Source organism: Ailuropoda melanoleuca, chromosome 12, assembly GCF_002007445.2.
Source record: "Ailuropoda melanoleuca isolate Jingjing chromosome 12, ASM200744v2, whole genome shotgun sequence".
Taxonomy (NCBI): domain Eukaryota; kingdom Metazoa; phylum Chordata; class Mammalia; order Carnivora; family Ursidae; genus Ailuropoda; species Ailuropoda melanoleuca.
Window position 1 is genome coordinate 5763706 of NC_048229.1, and position 20391 is coordinate 5784096.

At 51.4% G+C, this 20391-nt stretch overlaps 1 protein-coding gene across 4 annotated transcripts in view; it reads left to right on the plus strand.

Moving 5' to 3' along the window:
- Positions 1–20391, plus strand: part of RILPL1 (Rab interacting lysosomal protein like 1) — a 42113-nt gene that overhangs the window by 15062 nt on the left and 6660 nt on the right. For all 4 annotated transcript variants that reach the window (XM_019800873.2, XM_002913098.4, XM_019800884.2 and 1 more), the window contains exons 3-6: positions 7589–7707; positions 8381–8602; positions 15915–16087; positions 17821–17913. In XM_019800873.2, the coding sequence (XP_019656432.2) occupies positions 7589–7707; positions 8381–8602; positions 15915–16087; positions 17821–17913 (607 nt within the window). The remainder of the gene's footprint in view (positions 1–7588; positions 7708–8380; positions 8603–15914; positions 16088–17820; positions 17914–20391) is intronic.

Genomic DNA, 20391 nt, shown 5'->3' on the forward strand with positions numbered 1-20391 from the left:
GAGGTTCCAGGTGGGCATAAGTTCGGGAGGGGGGGTGCTGGTCTACACAGTCCATTTGCCAGGAGCGGGCCACGGGAGGCCGGCAGTATGGCAGTGGTTTCTAAGAGCGTGGGTGCTCTGCAGCCGAGACTGCCTGAGTCTGAGTCCCGGTAGTGCCACTAACCAGCCGTGTGGCCTGGTGTGAGTCTACCAGGCATTGCCTACCTCAGGCCGCTTTGGTTCTACAATGGGGAGAACAGGAGTCCCAGTTCATAAGGTATCCGAGGATAAAAGGAGCTAAGGACAGTTCAGATCAGATTCTTCTAGAAGGAGACTCTAATGTGAGGATCGCTGTGCAGGTGATTTATGAAGGGAGCACCCCCAGAGGAGACCACTGGGGGGTCAAGGAAGTAGGACAGAAGCGGGGGAGGAAGCGCGCAGCAAGGGTGGGACGCGGGCTGAGCCTGTGGACGGCTGTGAGCTCTGGAGTGTGACAGTCAGTTTCCTGCCCTTGGAGCCTGCCAGCCTAGTGGCCCCCGGTGCTTGGTCAATGGCAAAGGTACGCTGAAAAGGGGTGCGAGCGGACACAGGGACCCGAGGGTGTCTGCGCACCAGCACTGCCCCCCCCAAGCACCCAGTCCCGTCACTGCCCGCGGCAGGTGCTCAGTGAACGTTAGCTATCCTCATCTTTCTCATCCCGTACAGAAGGCACCTTTCTGGTCCTGATGGGGTGAAGAGCACGTTGGTCTGGTGTCAGGACACCTGTATCGCAGCTCCCACGTGGCCACTTACGAGGTCTGGAGCAAGTGGCTCTGTCTTCTTGGGACATCTTTGTCTTTAGCGATCAAGGGGTGCAGACGGTATGGGTATATGGCTGGTGGTGGTTTGGTCTTAAAAAACAAAACCTAATGTATGTATTGATGTTGTGAAAGATTGTAACACAGTTCAAGAAACACATGAGAATTCCCTCTGCCTCATTCTCACGGCACTTAGCCCTGTGTATGCGTCTACGTACAGATTCCATGCCTGTTTTGGTTTTTTATGAGCCAAAGCTGCTCCAGTGCAGACACCTCAGGGAAACACGTATTTAGTTTTTCAAATGAAAGGGATTGTGCTGTATGAATTGTCACTTGCCTTTTTTTTTTTTAACAAATTAAAATTATGTATTCTTTGGGTTGCCTTTTTAAAAAAATTGACGTGAAATTCACATTAAAGTATATAGTTCAACAGCATTTAGTACGTAATTTACTCACAGTGTTAGGTAACCATCACCTCTGTTTGGTTCCAATACACTTTTGCTGCCCCCGAAGGAGACCCCACACCTGTTGGTGGTCAGTTCCCAGTCCACCCGTCTGTCTTTTCCCCCAGCCTCCGACAGCCACCGTCTGCTCTCTGCCTGTATTCTGGACATGTCCTGTCAATGAAATCATACACCGTGTGGCCTTTTATGTCTGGCTTCTCTCACTTCGCTTTGTGTTTTCAAGGTTAATCACATCGTAGCAGGTGTCAGTCCTGCATTCCTCTGTATGGGTGGTTAATATTCTGTCCTGTAGATAGACCACAATTGGTGTATCCGTTCAGCCATTAATGGACATTCGGGCTGTTTCTACCTTTGGGCCATTGTGTATAGTGCTGCTGTGACTTTGACTTTTGCCTTTTTGACTTAACAGTTGTAGCTCAGCCTTTTGGCCGGCTGTCCGTGGTGTCCCATGGGGTGGAAGGAAGGTCCTTGTCTGTTTAACCATTTCTTTGCTTCTGTGACCAACCTTCGACTTGTTTCTTCCTGCACTTGCCCAAATGCACCTTTTTTTTTGTATTATGTTAGTCACCATACAGCACATCATTAGTTTTTGATGCAGTGTTCCATGATTCATTGTTTGCATATAACACCCAGTGCTCCATGCAATACGTGCCCTCCTGAATACCCATCACTGGGCTAGCCCATCCCCCCACTCTCCTCCCCTCTAAAACCCTCAGTTTGTTTCCCGGAGTCCATAGTCTCTTGTGGTTCATTTCCCCCTCTGTTTACCCCCCCTTCATTTTCCCCTTTCTTCTCCTGCTGACCTCCCTGCTATTCCTTATGTTCCAAAAATATGATAATCGTCTTTCTCTGCTTGACTTATTTCACTTAGCATAATCTCCTCCAGTCCCATCCATGTCGATGTAAATGCTGGGTAATCATTCTTTCTGATGGCTAAGTAATATTCCATTGTATATATATGGACCACATCTTCTTTATCCATTCGTCTGTTGAAAGGCATCTCAGCTCCTTCCACAGTTTGGCTATTGTGGACAATGCTGCTATGAACATTGGGGTGCATATGGCCCTTCTCTTCACTACGTCTGTATCTTTGGGGTAAATACCCAAGTAGTGCAATTGCTGGATCATAGGGTAGCTCTATTTGTAACTTGTTGAGGGACCTCCACACTGTTTTCCAAAGTGGCTGTACCAACTTGAATGCCCACCAACAGTGTAAGAGGGTTCCTCTTTCTCCACATCCTCTCCAACATTTGTTGTTTCTTGCCTTGTCTATTTTTACCATTCTAACTGGCGTAAGGTGGTATCTCAGTGTGGTTTTGATTTGAATTTCCCTGATGGCTTTTTCATGTGTCTGTTAGCCATTCATATGTCTTCACTGAAAAAGTGTCTGTTCATATCTTCTGCCCATTTTTTGATTTGATTATTTGTTTCTTGGGTGTCGAGTTTGAGAAGTTCTTTATAGATCTTGGATACCAGCCTTTTATCTGTAGTGTCATTTGCAAATATCTTCTCCCATTCCATGGGCTGCCTCTTTGTTTTGTTGACTGTTTCCTTTGCTGACTGTTTCCTTTGCTGTGCAGAAGCTTTTTATCTTGATGAAGTCCTAAAAGTTCATTTTTGCTTTTGTTTCCCTTGCCTTTGGAGATGTGTCATGAAAGAAGTTGCTGTGGCTGATGTCGAAGAGATTACAGCCTATGTTCTCCTCTAGGATTTTGATGGATTCCTGTCTCACATTGAGGTCTTTCATCCATTTGGAGTTTATCGTCATAGATGGTGTGAGAGAGTGGTCAAGTTTCATTCTTCTGTATATAGCTGTCCAATTTCCCCAGTACCATTTATTGAAGAGACTGTCTTTTTTCCACTGGATGTTTTTTCCTGCTTTGTCAAAGATTAGTTGACCATAGAGTCGAGGGTCCATTTCTGGGTTCACTATTCTGCTCCTTTGGTCTATGTGTCTGTTTTTGTGCCAGTACCATCCAAATGCACCTTTAAATCTAGATCCAAGAATCCTGAATTGCCAGGCGGCTACATTTGCTCAGAAGTCTTCTAGCTTTTAACAAGGTCTGTGGGTCTGTTAAAAACGTCTCCCCTTCTTTTGACTTCTCCAGGCACTTTTGTGATGACTCTTGGACTTTATCTGAGCAGCAACCTTTGGAACAGGGAAGATGAGCATTTCCATTTTGTGGATAACATGGCAGCTAACGCTGAGGCCTGTTGTGAGCGCTTCACAAAGATTAACCCCTCTCACCTCACAAGAGCCCCCCGTCCCCGCCCCAGGTGGGGGCTGCCCATGGTCCCGCCTTGCAAGTGAGAAAACGGGCCCAAGGTCTACGGCAGATAAACAGCAAAGCAGGGAACGAGCCCAGGAAATCTGGCTTCAGACCCCAAGCTCTTGATCACATTGTTCCCAGCCTTGGGTTAAAGCCAGGGGCACCCCCAAGGTGCATGAGGTAGCTGGGTTACGGGTCCCGGTTTCTTTTCTCTGGATCCACACTTCCCCATCCCCCACACCGTTCTTCCTGCCCGATTTCTCCAGGAGCCCAATCTGTCCCCCGCCCGGCCACTACCACCAAGGATTAAATGAGCTCGGCCCTTGACGCCCTGGCCCCAAGCCTATAGTGGGACAGGTGCTCAGAGAGCAAACAGCAAATGTGTTTGTGGCTTTTTCAGAGTCTGCTGCCGAACGATTTCAGCCCCAGCACGCATGCACACATACGTGCACACACATGTGCTCGTGCACAGTGTGCTTGAGGAATGCCTTTTCGGAAGACATTCGTGGTGTCCTCTTGTCCCACGACACAGCCCAGGCCCTGCCTTGCAGCAGTGGCTGAGGGATGTTAGCCGGGGTATGCGCCTGGTCCCCAGGACCTCCAGGTGGCCTTGCAATACCCCACCAGAGGTACGGGGAGCCCTGGTGCCCCTAGGCTGATGCCGCACCAAGGAGGAGGAGAGCTGGAGAAGTCACCAACTTTGTGAGCTCCAAGCGGAGCTCCTGGATTGTTCTTCTCCACTCTGTTGTATTCCACGGCATGCTACTGAGCGTTTTGGTACACATCTCATGCCATACAGATTGTCACTTTCCTTCTTCACTTACCGGTGTGTCTCAGTCTTTTACTTAGTCTCATTGCGTCTGGCTGTGCTGCCGTTCATGGAGCCATCTCCAGCTGTCTGGGATATACCCGGGGTGTGGCTGCTGGTGCATAGAGTATGTGTGTCAGCTTTGGTAGGTAACGCCCGTGTTCCAGAGCAGCTCCGAGCAGCGATGCACGCGCGTTCCTGCGCCCCCACCCTCTTCCTGGCACTGAACACTCAGGACTTTCCGTTCGTCCTGGCCGTTCTGGTCGGGATTCCTGCCCCTTCTTTCCATCCCTGCCTCCCCTCCCCACCCCAGCCCGGCCTGGCGTCTCTGCACCTCTCAGCCGCATCGCTTAGGACGCCCCAGGTCAAGGAGGAAGCTGAGTGATGGTCTCGGTCCCAGGGCTGCCTGTAGGAAAGGAGTCTGTTTCATGGGCTCGTGTTATTTCCTCCTGCACTTTGTATGCACAGCTTTGTTGGAGAGGAAGGAAGGTTGAAAACACAGAGATGTACACACGAAGAAGGTGCTTCGGCAGCCAGAAGTTACGTGCCGTGTTGGAACCTAGACAGTCAGCTCATCTTTCTGTCACTCTCCGGAGCCTCCCGGTCACTCGGCCGCCAGGGTCTTCATCATAATTCCTTTCCCTCTGGCCTGTCTCATTTGCATAGTGCACACCTGCTCCAGCAACCTTTCTTCTCTGGCTCCCCCTCCCTGGTCTCCTTGGCCTGCCCTTCCTTCTGCTGTGTGCAGGCCCCACAAGATCTTGAGGCTCTTACTGCCCCTTTTGATGAAAATCCAACTTCCTTCCTGGCCTTCGAGGCCCCAGGTGGTCTAGGCTTGCTCGCAGCTCAGGCTCCTGCTGCCCCTTGCCCACTGTGCTTTGGCCATGAGCTTTGGCCCCCCAGTGTTGCCCTTCAGCTCTCCAGACCCACAGTGTCTTCCCCCAGGGCTTCCCTGCAGTACTTGTCCTGTCACCCGGCTGCCCTTTGGTCCTTCAGGTCTCAGCGTAAATGGCTCTTACAAGAGGACTTTCTGCTCCCACAGTCTACCGTGGGTCCCCTCGTGATGCTGTCAGGGCCCGTTGCATCTGCTGTGTCACTTATCATGGTCTGTAACGACACCATCTCTCTCTGATGTCTGAGAGCAAAGTGGTGTTTCATTTATTGACCATCATGACCCTAGTGACAAGTCTGTCTCTGGGCCTCAGTTTTCTGTGTCTGTAAGATGGGACTGATGTTAAAAACCAACAGTAATAATACCCATTCCCAGTGGCTGGAAACGACACTGAAATAGGGTCAAGGATAGAAAGCAGCTTGTTCTTTGTGGACTTATTGGGAGCGAGTTGCATGTTAAGAATGTGCGTGTCTGGGTCCCTCGTCCATCAGGCTGGAGCGTCTCCCACGTGGGAAGCCCTAGCATACAGACGGTTGGGGCGGGACATCCACATTTGTGCCTGTCACATAAAATCTTAGACTCTTCAAGGGCAGGACCCACGTCTTATCTGGGTTTGTGGCCCCAGCAGCATCACACACCGTTCTAGACACACAAATGCTTGTTCTTGGTGGTGACCTCCAGCTTGGGAATATCCAGGACAGGAGAAGGGAAAGATTCGGATGGGATGGAGCAACTTGGAGGAGGGAGTTCCGTCGGGAGAATAGCTGGGGAGTCACCCACATGGCTACTCTTCTCAGAAGCCTGGTACATCTGGCCACAGCCCCCCGAACACAGGAGGACCAAGCTGGTCTGTGGTTGAGCCTGACCACCACTGCTCCTGGGAAGCAAAGATTAGCTGTCCGCCCCAGTGCCTGGAGGAGGCCGAATAATGGTCCCCCAAAATAGCAGGCCCTAATCCCTGAAACCTGTGGATGTTATCTTATATGGTAAAATCTTTACAGTCGTGATTTCATTTAAGATCTTGAGATGGGGGGCACCTGGGTAGCGCAGTCGTTAAGCCTCTGTCTTCGGCTCAGGGCGTGATCCCGGCGTTCCGGGATCAAGTCCCACATCGGGCTCCTCCGCTGGGAGCCTTTCTTCCTGTCCCACTCCCCTGCTGTGTTCCCTCTCTCGCTGGCTGTCTCTCTGTCACATAAATAAATAAAATCTTAAAAAAAAAAAAAAAAAAAGATCTTGAGATGGGGGCACCTGGGTGGCTCAGTCGGTTAAGATCTTGAGATGCGGAGGTTATCCTGAATTATTCGGGTCCTAAGTGCGATCAAAGCGTCCTTATAAGAAGGGGGCACAGAGAGATCTGACAGACAGAAGAGAAGGAGGTCATGGGACCATGAAGGCAGGGACTGGAGTGATGAGGACACAAGCCAAGGAATGCTAGCAGCCACCAGATGCTGGAAGAGGGAAGGGACTCATCCTCCCCTAAAACCTCCGGAGGGAGCACAGCTCTGACCACATCTTGACTTTGGACTAATTTTAAACTTCTGGCTTCCAGAACTATGAGAAAACATATTTCTGATGTTTTAAGCTATCAAATTTGGTCATTTGTTACAGCAGCCACATGAAACTAGCACAGTTCATTAACTCACCAGATCACTTAGCAAGCACCTACTGTGTGCCAGGCACTGTGCTAGCCAAGGCAGTACACAGTGAATAGGACAGTCAAGGCCCTGCCTCCTGGGCCCGACACTATACTTGGGGGCCGGGGCAGGAGGAACAGACGATGAACAAGTAAGTAACAGACACCACTCCTTGGCTGTGTGCCAAGCATCATCTTCCATATGCTTCCTGTGTATTCACTAAATTAATCCTCACAACAGCAGTATGGAGTAGGTACCGTTATTCCCATTTTTTAGATGTGGAAACTGAGACACGGAGAGGCTGGTCCGAAGCCGCACAGACCATAAATGGGAGAGCCGGCGTGTGCGCTCAAAGCCTCTGCTCTGAGTCATCTTTTGTTAGATGATAAGACCTGTGATATGAGATGGTAATTGTAAAAAGTGAGGTGAAGGTAGCAGACACGGTGGGGGGTTCGTTTAGGGGGGCAGGGAAGGAAGGCCTCTGTGCGGAGGGGACAGTTGAGCTGTGGCCTAAACTTTGAGGGGAGCCAGCCCCGGGGGACGCTGGAAGGAAGGGAAGTGCTGGCCTGGTGCCCTGAGGTGGGGATGAGCTCGCAGGGACCCTGGGACAGGAAGCAGGTGCAGGCTCTGGGAACGGGGCGCGGAAAAGGCCCCGGGGCCAGCTGAGTCTCGGTAGGAGGCTGCGGGTGGGTTAAGCCAGGGAGGTGGGGGGCCCACCTGCTGGTCTCGCCCACCCCGCCCCAGGCATGTCAGAGCGCGAGCGGCAAGTGATGAAGAAGCTGAAGGAGGTGGTGGACAGACAGCGTGACGAGATTCGCGCCAAGGACAGGGAGCTCGGTCTGAAGAACGAGGATGTGGAGGCTGTAAGTGACGAGCCCCCACCCCATGTCCACCCTCCCGGCTGGCAGATATGACGGGAGACTGCATCCTCCCCACAAGCGGCTCCCCTTCTCTCCCTTGCGCTCATGCTGTGGGCTCTGTGGGGTGGGGGGGTCCTGCCCAAGGCCTGGCAGCTGAAGCCGCAGCTGTGGGGAGGACCCTCAGCCGAGTCTGCGTTGTAACAGCAGGAGGGAACATGGCACTGCCCAGTGACCTGCTGCTCCCACGCCCTGGGGAGGTGCCGAGGCCCAGCCAGGCTTTGTTCTGACCGTGAGGCTTCCTCCAGCCCACCCTCTTCATGCCCCCCTGCGAGCAGGCCAGCATGGTCCAGGCTGGTCCAGGAGCCCATGCGGTGTCTCCACCTGAATTAGAAAAACACACCCCTTTCAGAAGGCATGTTACTTCCATCTGTTGGGAAATCATCATGATATACTGACAAAACACTTATCATCCATCTGTCATGAAATTATCATAGTAAATATACAAATTGCCCATCTCTGGCATCAACAGTTGTAAGAATATGAACAAACTTCATATTCAAACGAGTCAGGATGTCTCCAGTATGATGGGACGCCTGTAGAGAATTTGCCCTTGTGCAGTGCACAACATGAGCTACTGTATGTGGCAGCCCCATAAATGGCCCTCCTCTTTCTCCAGCTGCAGCAGCAGCAGACCCGGCTGATGAAGATCAACCACGACCTCCGGCACCGTGTCACAGTGGTGGAGGCCCAGGGGAAGGCCCTGATCGAACAGAAGGTAGAGCTAGAGGCAGATCTGCAAACCAAGGAACAGGAGATGGGCAGCCTGCGGGCAGAGCTCGGGAAGCTGCGAGAGAGGCTGCAGGGCGAACTCAGCCAGAATGGAGAGGAGGAGCCCGAGGTAAGTGGAAAGCCAGCCACTAAAGCAAATGGGAAGGTAGGTCTATGAGCTGGCTCGAGGTGGGCAAAGCTGCCTTGTTGTCCCCATTACACTTGAGGGAAGTGGGAGGAACCTGGGAGGAGCTGTGGTGTGTAGCTAACTGTGTGGATGCTAGAGCTGGTCTGCCTCCGTTCAGATCTAACCTGTTACTACCTCCGTGAACTTGGATAAATTATTTAGGCTTTCTGTGGCTCAGTTTCCTCAAATCTAAAACGGGAATAATAACAGTACTTAGCTCCAGATTATCATGAGAATTAAATGAGTTAGTTCATTTAAAGTGTTAGCTATTGTTATTATTACCACAATCGTTTGGAGGAGTCAAAAAAGGTTTTCTAAGGAGGTGACTAAAAGAATGAGAGTAAACAAGTGAACGGAGAGTGAGTTCCAGGCAGGGGAGTCGCACATGCAAAGGCCCTGTGGCAGGAGGAACTGCAATGCAATCAAGGAAGAATAAGAAGGCAAGGGTGGCTGGTATGCAGTGTGAGGCGGAGGAAGGTCTGAGTGAGGTCAGAGAGATAGGTAGGGGCCAGTCCTGCGGGCCACGTAGGCCACAGAGTGGAGTTTGGTCTTCTACCTGAGAGTACTGTGCTGAGTACTATGGAGTTTCAAAGAGCTTACAACCCAGTGCGGGGGACAGACTTGGATGCCTCCAAGTGGCGTCACACTTCAGGTGGGAGGGGATCGTCTTAGTGGTAAGAGATTGTCTTCGTCTGGGTTCCCTCGAAGCAGAGCTTAAGAAAAGGAAAATGGGCAGGAGGTTTATGTGGGAGGTGATCCCAAAGATCAGAGGCGTGAGACAGGGAAGAAGGAAAAGTGAATTTGAGTGTGTGTTACTGAGGCTGCAGTGGGAGCTCAGCCCTTCTGGGACCTCTGAGAAGCACACGGACCATGTCCCAGAACCATCTTTCTGGAGGAGAAAGGCTTGGAACATTCCATGCATCTGCTCCCAGTTAGCTAAGGGTGGCCCCCGGGGGTGTTATCTCCCTGACATTCCTGGGCAGAACTTACAGAGCCGATCTCAGGACATGAGTGGGAAGACATACAGTGTGTGCTTGAGGCGGGGCCCCATCTGCATGGGTGGGACTGCACCACAGCTGCAGCAAAAATCCAGATGGGCCCAGGGCTGCAACATGGGGTGCCAGACGTGGCTCTCCCATAGATGTGCCCCCCCCGGGGGTGGTGCCAGCAACACAGAGATAGGACAGTTAATCCTGATGGGGGTGGCGTGCAAATTCATGGAAGAGCTGTCCCTCCAGCTGGATGTCAGTGTTTACAATGCTAAGATTTTGATAGGTAAGTGAAGACGATGGATATCCTGCTTCAGAAAAGCGTAGTGGACTCTTAGGGAAAAGCTCAGAGCTTACTCTTTCTTCCAACAAATATTTATTGACCATTTTGGTTTGCAGACACTGTGCTAGTTTCCTGGATTACAGGTCGGGGAGGTAAGACGGATGAGCTCACCATCAGGTTGGCCCAACTGCCAGCACAGTCATTAGGTATCTTTCAGGCCAGACACTTCTAGGTTCTCTGAAGGACAAGAACCTGGGATACAGTTAGGGAGGTAAGGGAAAGAAGTCTTCAAGGGGAGAAGTTAGGGCTTGTTTTTGGCCCAAAGTGACAGAAGCCTAAATTAAAATGGTTTAAGGATTTAAAAGAGGAGGGATTTTTGGTTGTATAGCTAAAAGCTTTGAGTTAAGGATGGCTTCGGGTATAGGTGGTTCCAGGTGCCCAAATGATGCTACCAGATGTCTCAGCTTTGCTTTCCTCTGTGGTGTTTTCTCAGGCAGGCTCTTGCCATATAGCGGCCCCTGGTACTCTATCAGCTTTGCAAACCCTGTGAAAAGAAGTTGCCTTTTTCCCAAATTCCCAGCAAGTCTCAGGCAACCCTCTCCTCGGCCTATCACCAAACCACTCATTGTGGCCTGAGGTCTAGAATTTGCATGGTGTCCATTCCTGAGTCACATGGCTACCTCTCGTGGTGCCCGTCCATGCCACATGTGCTGGAAGCAGGGCTAGGGGAGTTTCTCCAGAGGAGAACTGCCAGGACTCAGCCCTGGGAAGTACAGAAACAGATACAGGGCAGGCAGAGACAGCAGCTGTTGTCTACGGTGCCCGGAATGCCAAACACAGAGCTCTGAGCAGTGGGAAATGTGGATCCCTCCATAGGGTTCAGCAGGGGAGTGATGGGATGAGCTCTGAGTTTATGGAGGACAGTTTGAACAAGGAGGGAGCTGATGACAGAACATGGCTGTCAGGGGCCCTTTGCAGTAATCCAGGCAAGAAGGGCGAGGGCTGGACCAAATCCATGGCAGTGGGATGAAGAGGATGAGGCAGATGCCAAAAACAGCCACTAGCTGAAGCTTGGCGCAGTTACCCCCCCCCCTCCCCTGGTGTACCCTTCCAGCCTCCTGTGCCCCACAAGAGCTCAGGCCTGTCTCCTCCTGGGCAGGTGGGGCTCGGTCCAAACCCAGGTCCTGAGGATGCCACCCTAGCCACAAGACTTAGAGCCCTGCTCCAGATCTATTTAGCAACGAGGACAGGGACATGTCACACCTCCTTGGCCCGCACACCTGTCCGTTTCAGTTTCTCTTGCTGGCACTGGGGGGGTGGGACATAAATGGAGGAGTAAAGACAGGTAGCAGTTATAACTAACCCACTGAGCTGCTTTGCAGAGTCTGTTCCCAAACTCAGGGCGCCTTTGCTGGGTTTGACTCCCTCCATTGGAGGTGGGTGGAGTTCAAGATGCTTGTCACTCAAACAGGGAAGCCGCAGGGTGTGGTGGCTTTCTACCTGCTGCTGTGTGATCTGGGGCTCATGCATCATTTCGGTGCCCAGTTTCCTACCTGATAAGTGAGGGGGATGAGCTTGACTTGGTTCAGTAGATCAAATAGTGTGGCTGGGACAGAGGGCCATGGGATCGGAGTAGGGCACAGTGAATTCTCAGTGGGAAGCGAGAGCAGTGCAGGTCTTCAAGTCATTGAGACGAGTCTTACGGAATGGGTAGGATGTCTGGGGTGGAATGTGGGGTAGGCCACTCCAGATAGACTGGAGAATGAGCAGGTGCGGCTCGGGTGGTGGGCTAGTCCTGGCACAAGATTGGTAAGAGGAGATGGGAGCTATGGAGGGATCCAGAGCTGGGGAGGAGTCCGTTCTCATCAATGCCTTGATTACTCCAGTTCTCCCCCTTGATTCATGCAATCCTTTCTGAGCTATGTCACTGTCATTTCACTGTGATCTCCAATAGACAAAGCTCCTGATGTATTTTTATAACATGGTAATTGAGATATAATTCAACTATTTAAAGTATACAGTGTGACGGTTTTAGTATATTCACTCCATCGTACAACCAACACCACTATCTAGAACATTTCCATCACCCCAAAAAGAAACGCCGTACCTGCAAGTAGCCACTACCCATCTCTGCCTCCCGCAGCCCCCGCCACCATGAATCTATTTTCTCTCTCTACGGATTTGCCTGTTACAGACATTTCAGGGAAACGGGGTTGTGGGACATGTGGTCCTGACCGGCTTCTTCACTCAGCGTGTTTTCTCACTCATCCAGCCCTCATGTTTTCACTGGAGGCTTCCTGCTTTTCACAGGTAGACACAGAAACCCCTAAGAAAATGATTTGATGGGCTCCCAGTCTAAAGGGCTTCATATAAAATCAGTAAGAAAACTGACGTTAATAGTTACTTACTTGACGTCTCTGCCTTACAAATTCTGATATCTTAATAAGTGTGTGTTTGTTGTTTGTTTGTTTAAGTGCGCAGGGAAAGCAGACGGGGCCTGATGGCTGGTGTGTGAAGCCAGGTTCTCCGGCTGAATGTGTGCGTGGTAGGCTTAGGAGTTACTGGGGGTGACCAGGGCACAGTCACTCCCCTTTGCTGGGCCAGACGCTATTCAGAAGTATGTTCAAGGGGCTATGGGAGCTCTGTGGCCTTGATGTGCCCAGGCTGGAGAGAGTGGGCCCAGGCGGCCAGGCCTCAGGTGGATGATGTTGCCTCCCATAGGCCACTCTGGTCCCCCTGCTTCTCAGCGGGCCTCTTGGGCCTCCCTGGAGAGCACCTGGGGCCTCAGGGCATCTCCCTGTGTGCCCAAAGTGCTTCGTAGGACCAGCGGACAATCCTTGATAACCCCAGCCACCTCTGTGGTCCCTCATGGAGTAAGCCTAGAAGACCCACTGCCGATGGCCCTGATTTCCATGTCGGAAAGAGCCTTTTCAGTCTCTCTCCCTGCATTAGTGCCTGCTGGCTTCCAAGAAAAGCTGGAGCCCCAAGCTTCCCCTCTTCTGCATTTCCAGGCAATGGTCCCAGAAGTCGGGACTTTTTTTGCAAACCTGTCTGGGAATCCCCCATGCTCTAAGGCATCAGGTTGCTACCCTGATTAAAGAGCCGTCCCTCCTCCAGAGAAAAAGAACTCAGGTCTGAAGAAGGCCTTCGGTGTCTTGGGTGCTCACAGCCCATGGGGGTGAGTGGGAACCTGCTGTGTCCGGAGGGGGTGTGTGAGCCTGAGATTTGGGTCCATGGCCTGGGCCGCCAGTGCCTATGGGGTCCAGGCACGGAAGGAAAAAGGGATAGGGGCTGAGCAGGCATGGAAAGAATATGTAAAAGGCAATAGCTGCCTCGTAGGACCAGCCCAGTGTTACCATGTGGACCCAATATGACCCAATCTTCCAATATTCTTTCCGAAAGGAAGCCCAGGACCCAAACTTTAGTGTAAGATGTCCCAATATAAAACTGTTGGGAACTAATTCCAAAGAGTTCTAGAATACAATGAAAGCCAAACAAAATGTGTGTGGGGGCCTGGGGTGGGCCCAGGCTTCCTGCTGAACTCCTACACATTCGTCAAGACCCCATGCACAGAGACCACATATACAGTAACGTCTTCCACGGTCCTTCCCAGTTAGAGTCTGATGTCCTTGCTCCTCTCTTACCATATGACCCTGTAAGTTTCCCTCTGTGTGTCTGTTCCCTCCACTCCCACCTGATTCATCTCATCAGCTCAGTGCCAGCACACAGTCGATGCTCAATGAATGTTGAGTGTTTATTGAGACATCCAATATTTATTGAGACAGCCATTTACTTACTGAATATTTATTATAGACATTCAGGGATGCTCTGTGGTTAAGCTGGGTGGAGGGAGAGAAGGGAACCGGCGTTAGTGAGTGCTTGCTGTATACCAGCCACTTGCTATGCAGTCTTGGGTAGAGGACTCTGTCCGCTCTGTGGCTCTGTAGGAGGTGGACGCTGAAGACGAACCCTGAGGACACAGCCCCCCTGAAGGTGTGGCATCAGCAGGTGCCTAGAGTAGCTTCTCGGGACGTTAAAATGTCCAGCAGCATTCCCTCCCTACTTCCTGGGTGGGAAGAGGCCCCACCCCACTGCCCATCTGTCAGGTGTCCGTTTTCTGCTGCAGCCACGTGCCTCGCCTGCTGCCTGCTACTCCGTGCCGGTTCCTGGTTGGAACCCCCCTGCCCCCCCCCGCCCCGCCTGTGCCTGCTGGGTGACTCTTCTGTCACCTGATCTGCCCTGGTGGGAGGTGTCTCCTTTCAAGTGTCCTTTCCCAGAACAGCCCGTCCTGACTCTCCCAGGACACAAGCATCTCGGCTCTGCCTTCCTGAGTCCTTCAACATCCTGGCCTCGTGTCATCATCTGGGTCAGAGTGCCTTTCTCCCTGTGCGGCTGTGGGGGTCTTGGGGGGAGGGGGTCTCTATTTCAATCCCATATTCCCCTGGTCCAGAGCTTCCCCATTGTTGTCCTAACCTTGTGTCCACTCCTTCCAGTGGATGATGGGATACTGGCGGTTCAAGGGTGTCCGGAATGCCAGGAGAGTATGGGCCACCTGCAGATCTGGCCAGCTGACTTGGGGGCAGCTTGCAAAAACTTCCTTGCTTTCAAAAAACGGGAAAAAAAACCACAAGTGTTGGCGAGGATGTGGAGAAGGTGGAACCCTCCTACGCAGCTGGCAGAATGAAAAGTGGGGCAGCCGCTGCGGAAAAGAGTTTGGCGGTTCCTCAAAGAGTCACACATAGAGTCTCCATGTGACCCAGCAGCTCCACCCGTAGGGACCCACCCAGAAGAACTGGGAACAGGTGTTCAGACAAATCCTCGTACAGAGGAGTTCGTGGCGGCTCTATTCACACTAGCCAAAAGGTGGAAACTGCCCAAATGCCCATCAGTGGATAAAGGATAAACAAAACATGGCATATCCATACATGGGAGTAGTATTCAGCCATAAAAAGGAACAGATCCCTGACTCGCTACAGCACAGATGAACCTTGAAAACGTTAACTAAAAGCCAGGCCCCAAAGGAAACATACTGTATGATTCCATTTATTCAAACTGTCCAGAAAAGGCAAATCCATAGAGACAGAACGCAGATGGTGGTCACCAGGGGCTGAGGAATGACTGTTAATGTGTATGGAGTTTCCTCTGGGGGGATGAAAATGTTCTGGAACGGGACAGGGGTGGTGACTGCACAACGCTGTGAATGTACTAAACGCCACTGAATTGTATATTTAAAAATGGTCAATTTTCTGTTAAGTGTACACTACTACAGTCTTGTTTTTAAAAAACAAAAACCCTCCTTGCTGTGAGAAAGAGAGGGAGGATGGGGTTTGGGTCTGGCCTGGACAGGGGAATTCACATGGCAGGATCCACGTGAGTGACCTGCGTGGAAGAGAAATGCCCTGAACACCTGTCTGCCCCCCGCCCCCGGCTTCCACTGACCTCCAGGGCACAGATGCCCTGAGCCACGGGGAAGAAGAGGCCTTGACCGGAAGGCCAGTAACACGTGGGAAAACATATGTGACTTAATGTCAGATGAGAAAGGAAGAGAAAATTGTGTGTAAGCTCTGATTCTAACAACTTTGGCCAAATTAGCACTGGTCTTCGTAAGAGTACAAGCAGAGAATGTGGGGAAAGGAAAGCAGATTGACGAGGGTGGCAGCATTGGAGCCGTGCTGTTTCTTCTCCTTGGACTCCTTTTGATGTTATTTGTAATAAGACCCCGAGTCAGGTGGGGAGGCGCCAGGGACGGCAGGTCTAGCTATCAAGAAGGCGAACAATGAACAGGTGGCCGCTGGCTTTCATCTCCAGAGGGACGCTGACTGCACAGAACGTGAGCACAGGCCGCCTGCGAGTTCTTAAAATAGCGCCCCCAGCAAGCAGCAAAGGCCCCGGGAGGGTGGGAAATTTGGGCTCGGGCAGGATGTGGAGTGGGTGCTGCTGGTGGCCGCCAGGAATTCATTAGCAGCATCTCTGCCTCCTCCAGACGGAGCCAGGCGGGGAGGAGTGCGTCTCGGAGGCGGAGAAGGTGGCCATGGATCTCAAGGACCCCAACCGCCCCCGGTTCACGCTGCAGGAGCTGCGGGACGTACTACACGAGAGGAACGAACTCAAGTCCAAAGTGTTTCTGTTGCAGGAGGAGCTGGCGTACTACAAGAGGTGAGCGTCCCCGGGAGCTCCCAGGCTGGCTGCTTTCTGGGGTTGTAGGAGGTCTTGGGAAAACAAGGATTGCACCTGTCTCCATTCTGGGGACCCTGTCTGGCCTGAAGGACTTACACACACGCTCACAAGCCCTTTCTGAAACTCTTAGGCCCAGGTGCATTTTATAATTCAGAACTTTGCAGCTGTGAGAAAGGAACAGTCCACAGACTGTACGTACATAACATACACCACCAGGATCTGGGGCGGCTCCCCAAAATCAACCACGTTAATATTTTCACAGCGAAAGATGTGAATGTTCACACTAACTGGGATAAATAACCATGATAATCAGGCTCATGAGAGCTCATTTCAAGTTCTGCCACCAAATGAATGACCAAAACATGAATTTTCATTTTTAGAGCTTTTTGGGTTTTTGAATTGCAGATTAGAGATGGTAGAGCCATACAGCCTAAGTATTTGTTCATTCATCCCACAGCCAGTGAACTTGCATTTATTAAGCTGCACTGTCAGAGATGGTAGACACTAGCCATGTGGCTGTTTACATTTAAATGAGTTAAAATAAAATTTAAAATCCAGCTCCTCAGGTGCACTCACCACATACTTGTTCAGCTTCATAGACACTACTCCTCTTTTGGTTTCTGAAAACATTCTACACTTGTTTCTACCTCAGGACCTTTGCATATGCTGGTCCTGCAGCTGGGAAAACATTCCCCTTGGCCCTTCCCATTGGTGACTCCTGGTCATTCAGAATTCAGGTCATAGGTCACCGCCTCAGAGAGGCTGTCTTTCCCTCGTACCACTCATCCAAAGGAGTGCCCTGTTGAAGTCACTGTCACTTTACTCAGTTTTACTTTTTTCATGGCCCTTCACCATCTTTGATCCTATTCCTTAATGTGCTTGTTTTATTGTCTGTTTCCATAACAGACTACAACAACATGAGACCAGAAAACAAATTTGTCTTGTTCATGGCTAAGTTCCCAAGTCTTAGAATGAAGCTTAGCACAGAGTAGATACTTCTCGAATAGAAAGCCAGAAGGAAGGACACTTGCACCAGATGTGGTTCCTGATCTAGTAGGGAAAATAAGAGATACACAGAAAATAGAGCGCCACGTATTTTTATTGAAAACCCACTGTATGCCTGGCACGTAAGAAAGTTTAACTGGTACTGTGTGCACTGGCTGTTCAAAGGGAGAGATCACTTCTCAGGGATGAGGTAGAAATCAGGAAGGCTTCATGGAGGGGGTGGCACTTGAACTGGGCTTTCCCTAAAGGACAGGGTACTGTTCAGGTATGGGAGACGTTGAGGGGTGGGTGCCATATTCCAGATGGAAGAAACCACAAAGGTAGGGAGACGGGATTTGGCAAGGACAGGAGACAGGAAGTAGTTCTATGTGGCTAGATTCTTCAGAGGAACTGAAAATTGCCTTTTTGCGATGTTGGTTCCTTTCCTGAAATTCTTCACATTTGACCAACTGGGCCAAAGAGACCACAGGCACCTATGTCCACTGCTTCCAGGGCTCACCCCTTCTCTTAGCTGGCCATGCCCGTTGCTAAGAGACCAGCCCCCCAGGCAAAGAGACTACTGGGGTACAGGACACTTTTGCCATCTTCCTGGGTCCCCCTATTCCCAGTATAAGCCCTCCCAGACCATCAGACAATACCCTTCTGGAATATTCCAGCTCTCACAGAATTTTTTACTCTCTTATCTCACTCCTCTCAACTCCTCCTAGTGAAGAAATAGAAGAGGAAAATCGAATACCCCAACCTCCCCCGGTCGTCCACCCGAGAATGTCCCCCCAGCCAGAGTCTGGAATCAAGCGACTGTAAGTGATGTGCTTCTAGAGTGTGCAGCTGCTCGAGCACAGCTGACCTGGTGGTTCACACAGCCTCTCACTTCTGGGCACCTGCTCCAGGGCCAGGCTTGTCACTAACCACCTCCTGCTGAGACAGGCTTAACCCCGGAGCACATAGGGCCTGGCCCTCAACTTTCAGTTCATCTCTGCACCTGAATGCTGAGTTCCTCCTGGGGTTCCCCGGGCCAGAGAGGTTTGGGTAAGGCTGAGAGGGTGGAAAGGGGGTGGGGCCTGTGGCTGAGGCTCAGGGCTTGAGTGTGTCAGGTGGGGCAGTCTCCGGGCAGCAAATAAGGCTGGTGGGGGAGATTCATGCATCCGAAGGGCCTGCAACCCCAGCTTGCCAAGGTCCAGAATGGCCCTTGGTCCACCCCATCTGTGCATTTCTGTGATGACTCCCCCACTCCCCCATCTCTCCAGTAAGTATTTATTGCTACAGAATACATGCAGAGTCAGGCCCTGTTTGCTGTGGGGAACACACAGGAAGAAAGAACTCAGCCTTGCCTTCAACTGGACTTTAAACTACTTGAGTGGTTCTTTATATCAAAAGACCCCTTTGAGATTCGGAGAGTTTGTAGACTCTCTCCCTGGGGGAGGTGAAAAACCACACATACAGTTGTGCATACAGTTTCCGGTTCATTGACCCTTGTAGCCCTCCACATAAGGGTGAAAACCTGTGGTCTGGTTGGCTACTATCTGCTAAGAGGCTACTACGTGCCAGTACCATTCCTGCAGATAGATGAGCTCATCGAGTCCCCGCGGTACCCCTGTGAGGTAGAGACACTGTCATCCCCGTTTCACAGTTGAGGAAACTGAGGCAGCTGCCTAAGGACATTCAGCTCTTAAGAGGCAGAGCCAAGGTTCAAACCAGGCAGCCTGGCTCCAGAGCCCATATTTCAGACTATCTGCCAAGTGTGCACACTGACACTGTTGTCTTGTAGACTTGTTATCTCCCCGAAGAGGGTCTTCCTGGCTCTTGGCCTTCCAGCTGTACCCACGGCGTATTACAGAAGAGGCCTCCTGTCTTTCTCCCAAACTCTGGCAGAAGTTTTGTGAAAGCAGGTGGCGTGGGTTGGAAAGCCACCGGGAGCATGTGGGGAGAGCAATTAGGGTGTTACTTGGGTGCCTCAGCTTTTAAAAACCAGTTCCATTGGGAAGTTCTTGGGTAGCTCTGACCCTGTGAAGTGACTTGATGCTCAGCGGTGGTGGACGGGAAGGGCAGTGCAGAATGTGCCCTCATGACTGCCGAGCGTCTCCTGTTGGGAGGGGGTGGCTGCCCTCTAGAGTGTGCACGGGAACGCGTGGCTCCTTCCCCAGCCTCTCTTGCCAGCTTCACATTGCTTATTTGCTTGGCCCTCGATCTCTGCGTGGAGTCCCTAGTTCTGGTTAGGGGTCGGTTCCATGCTTGGAACCAGAAAGTCTCCTCTGAATCCCAACACCATTTGGCCACATATTAGTTAGTAATCTAACATCGGCAATTGAAACTCAACTCAAAGTAACTTAAGAAAAACTGTGAACTGAGGAACCCAAAATTCCCAGGTCAGGCTGGTTTCAGGCTCAGCTGGATCCAGGCCTTGTCATCAGGGCTCTACCTCGTTCCCTCCACCTCTGGCTTGGTTTTCCTTTATGGGGGCTGTATTCTCGGACATGCTGTCCTTCAGGGTGGCAGCATGACAGACATCAGCTCAGGCTTCTACTTTCTTTGGTCTGAAACTCCAGTGGGAAGAAAATTTTCCACAGGAGTCATAGAATCAAGTCTCATTGGCTAAGACTGGGTCACATGGCCTCTATGCCAACCACAGGGCAGTGCATCCGTCGGCCAGGTCTGGGTCTCCTCCTCGTGACCGGGGCTGGGATGGCTCTAACTCGGTCTGGTTCAGATGGACTGAAATTAGGGGAAGAATGGGCCCCTAGGCAGACAGAAGGAGTGGGCGTGCACTGCGGCCTCATCATGGGGGTGAGGGAGCCCTTCGGTCTCAATCTCTGATATACTTAGTACCCAGGGACACTCTCACCTTTGGGTAGGGTTTCTCATCCAGTGCTAAGAAATGGGATTGACTTTGCTTAGACTCTGAGCCACCTGCCAGCCCCACGCATAGGTAAGGACGAGCACGATGGATTTTGTGTTCCGATAGCTGTCACTTTGGGTGAAAAGCTGGGGGAGCGGAGAAAAAGTTCATGAGCCCTCACAGTCCGCCCCTGGGCTGAGGCAGGGCGGGACCAAGAGACCATCCCTGTGCGTCCTTGAGCGTTCATTGGCAGCTCTTTAAAAATCAGGCCTTTTTAGCATCTTCACGTGTGCTGCATGCACGACTCCTCCAGCACAGTAATTCTAAGATGTATGCATTTCTAAGCCTGCCTTCCAAAGCCGGGCTGTCCTGATTCTGTAGTTAGTTTTCTGCTCCGGCCGCCTTTCCTCACAGAAAGGCAATTAAGAGTCGGCTTTTGCAA